The sequence below is a fragment of the Melanotaenia boesemani genome, chromosome 3 (assembly GCF_017639745.1).
Source record: "Melanotaenia boesemani isolate fMelBoe1 chromosome 3, fMelBoe1.pri, whole genome shotgun sequence".
In the NCBI taxonomy this organism is placed as follows: domain Eukaryota; kingdom Metazoa; phylum Chordata; class Actinopteri; order Atheriniformes; family Melanotaeniidae; genus Melanotaenia; species Melanotaenia boesemani.
The window spans coordinates 34,666,951-34,670,396 of record NC_055684.1 but is presented as its reverse complement, the minus strand read 5'-3'; the positions used below and the strand labels follow the sequence as shown (position 1 = coordinate 34,670,396).

Below are 3,446 nucleotides of genomic sequence, written 5' to 3'. Positions count from 1 at the left end.
TGTCCCAAGGCTAGGGCGGATAGAGAAGGAGGCGGTACTGCGCCTTCCGTGCGGGTTAAACTTTTTCAATAGTCTCCTTAAAGTGGATCCCTTTGATCCGGGCCGCTACTGGCGCCTAAAAACAACATAACTTGTCTGCCCATTAAGGAGACTGACAAATCGTGACAGATTGTTTATACTTGGCAATTAGCAATGCAGACGCTATCCTGAGAAATGCTGTAAAGTGCAAAGGCCATGTCTTTACGCAAACTGTTATTGGATGAGTGTATTATTCATAAAACCAGATTTTGTGCGTGAATCCATTAAGATTGAGGTGTTTTCTATCCGACAACATAAAAAAAATCTTTATAGAGACGAGATAAAGAAAGGTAGCAGGAGCGCTAAACAGGTAAATCAACGACAGTAAATCCCCCCTTGGCTCGCTGTTTCCTCCCCCTTTGCGCCGATTCCACATAATTCTTAACTTTAATGGATGCAGTCAAAAAGGAAAAATCCTAGTGATCCCTCCCTCCAAGCCTGATAATTGCCCCTAAATAACTGCGATGGCCTGTGTGTTTCAATCTAATTAGAGCCCTGCAGCTATCAATAAGCAGGCGCTACGAGAGGTCCGTCACTTAAGGAGGAGCAGTAAAGTGCACGACGCACTTGCCAAAGTCATTTGAGTCGATCTTGTCAAAGTTTTGAGACCATAAAGTTTTTTTTCAACGATGATAATTCCATTCTCATTTGCATAATTTTGGAGTTTATTCTTGATTTAACTGATTAGTAGCTTTTCTTTTTTATTTATGTTTGGTTGGTTGTTATAAAATGCAACTATTGTTAAACTTCCCACTCTGATTTTTTTCCGCCTCATAAGGTCCAGCCCCTTTACCCCCTGATTGGCCGCCTCCCTCGCTACGTCTGCCTTATTACAGCCGTGCGCTTCAATTTAGACACATAAACATGAGGATACCGTCACCTTAGCGCAGCAACTCTTCCCACGGTTCCCGTCAGAGTTAACCAATCGTTTTAACAGTGCCATTCGGACCTGTATGGCCCCATCGACCGTCATGTCAGCTTTGACTGCTGCTTTGAAAACTGAAGATCTCTCTCCCCGTTCGGTTCTTGTCAACAGAGGGGAAATGCAGACCAGTTTAAGTCCCACAGATGAGACCAGCAAGCCCAAAGTCGCTATTCTGCCCTTTAGCGTCGAAGCGCTGATGGCTGATAAGAAGCCCAGCAGAGAAGTGCCGTCTCCGGATGCCTCTGCGGGGACGTCCCAAGTGCTGGGAAAGGGGACACGGATCGGTTCTTTTGGTGGTCTGGATACTTCGGTTCCTGCTTTGCCCATGAGCTCGTCGTTTTCAGTGGGCGAGATCATGAATATGTCAGAGGACGTGCTGATTAAACCCGAGAGTCCAGATAGTAAAGAGAGAAATTCGTGGATACAGAGCCCACGTTTTTCTCCCACACCTCCAAGTAAGTCATGAAGTTTATATTTACTCAACTTACACACATTTTAAGATTAACATGTAATAATATTCGAACCTGGAATAGCTACTGGAAGTTGTTTTTTGTTGAGGGTTCTGTTTTATATTGTGATGTGTTTTTTTTTCTCTCTCTCTCATTTTTTGCCCTTTACAAACGAAAGCAGGGTTTTAAAATAAAGCGTTTTCTCTTCCTACAGGACGGTTGAGTCCTCCCGCCTGCCCCCTGCGTAAACACAAGACGAACAGAAAGCCCCGAACCCCCTTCACGACGTCCCAGCTCCTCGCCCTGGAGAGGAAGTTCCGCCAGAAACAGTACCTTTCCATTGCCGAGCGCGCAGAGTTCTCTAGCTCCCTCAACTTAACGGAGACCCAGGTTAAAATCTGGTTTCAGAACAGAAGAGCCAAAGCCAAGCGTCTGCAGGAGGCAGAGCTTGAAAAACTGAAAATGGCAGCCAAGCCAATGCTGCCTCCAGCCTTCGGGATTTCATTTCCTCTCGGTGCGCACGTCCCCGCGTCCTATGCGGGGTCGCACCCATTCCAGAGGCACTCACTGCCGGTGTCTCCGGTGGGACTGTACGCCGCTCACATGGGATACAGTATGTACCACCTCGCTTGACAGAGACGCAGGATGAGGGGTCGCGCACAGTGGGGCACAAGGACTATTCTGTGAAGGCTCCGTCAGAGGACGGACCCTTTGAACTGGTGAATTGACACTTAACTAAAGAAGCATCCCAGAGGGGAGCTCAGTGTCACATCTGGTCAGGGGGCCAAGGACTCCTAATCGATCCCCTTCTGAGGACCTTGAAGTTTATCCACTTCTCTTGACCTCGCCAGTAAGTTCACACACTGCAAAAATAATCCAGTTTTGTTAGTCATTTAATCTAAAGTCTTAAATATGGAACCTAAATAAATAGTCTTACTTTAGAGAAATATGAAGATAGTGAGACTAAATGACTCTAAGATGGACATTTTTGCGGTGCGGAGGAGCAACTTGTAGCGCATTGATATATCATGAATGAAGAGTGAAGTGTTGACTGTAAACAGTGTGTCCCAGACTGCCCACTTCTTTACGGCTGACTGCAGGTGAAAGTAACAGGACTCATTTAAGAGACATTGCAACAACAAATGTCTAGGTTAGATTTTAAGGGCATCGATGGGCCGCTGTCATAATACAGAATCCACACACACTCTCTCTTTTTTCCCCCTTTTTCTTTTTGGCATTCATATCAATGCACAACCATTGTGGGTTATTAAACCCAATTTTAAGTGTGTCCTCTGTGAATTTAGAGAAATACAGCATTTGTTTTTATAACAGCAGTGTCTGTTGTCGGATTGATTCCCTTCGGAAGGGAAATGTGTACTGTAAAATAATGTATATTTGAAAAATATCCTCATTTATATTATGAATATATTTGTGACATAACTTAACAATAAATTGTTTTATTCTTTTTCATGGAGACGTTGTTCATTTGACTGACATTTGTTGAATATTTCATTTTACAGGAAAAAAAACTTAAACTATTTTATGTGGATTTCAGGAAGGGGAATATATATATATATATATATATATATATATATATATATATATATATATATATATATATATATATATATATATATATATATATATATATAAATATATATATATAATTTTAGAATGAGATTGAGAATTAAGCATCTACAGATGAATTTCTAGTAGATGAATAATAATAATAATAAAACCATTAGTTTATTTTAAAAGGAGGACATAAAAAAATAAGGATGAGCTATAAAATATTACAAATGAGACTGAATGCTTTCAACGACCTTTCAGTCATCATCGTTTTCTCAAAGGACCATCATCCACATGTCTCAACATTTCGGTGCTGGCGCGCGCTGTGAATTTAAACTTGTCACATGTTATTTGGGGAAATGTATTGCTACAGCTGTCACCTATTGCTTTCAGACAACTAACCCAGATTTTGTTGGCGCCAGAAG

General features: G+C 42.0%; 1 protein-coding gene across 1 annotated transcript; it reads left to right on the top strand.

Moving 5' to 3' along the window:
* Positions 1 to 952: 952 nt before the first annotated feature.
* On the top strand, positions 953 to 2,922 carry msx1a (muscle segment homeobox 1a). The gene is made up of 2 exons (XM_041978898.1): positions 953 to 1,458; positions 1,667 to 2,922. The coding sequence occupies exons 1-2, from the start codon at positions 1,032 to 1,034 to the stop codon at positions 2,083 to 2,085; spliced, it is 846 nt and encodes a 281-aa protein (XP_041834832.1). The 5' UTR covers positions 953 to 1,031; the 3' UTR covers positions 2,086 to 2,922.
* Positions 2,923 to 3,446: the final 524 nt, after the last annotated feature.

Coding starts and splice junctions, on each gene's coding strand:
- msx1a (XM_041978898.1), top strand. CDS start 1,032: ATGGCCCCATCGACCGTCATGTCAGCTTTGACTGCTGCTTTGAAAACT. Junction 1,459..1,666: donor TTTTTCTCCCACACCTCCAA/GTAAGTCATGAA, acceptor CTCTTCCTACAG/GACGGTTGAGTCCTCCCGCC.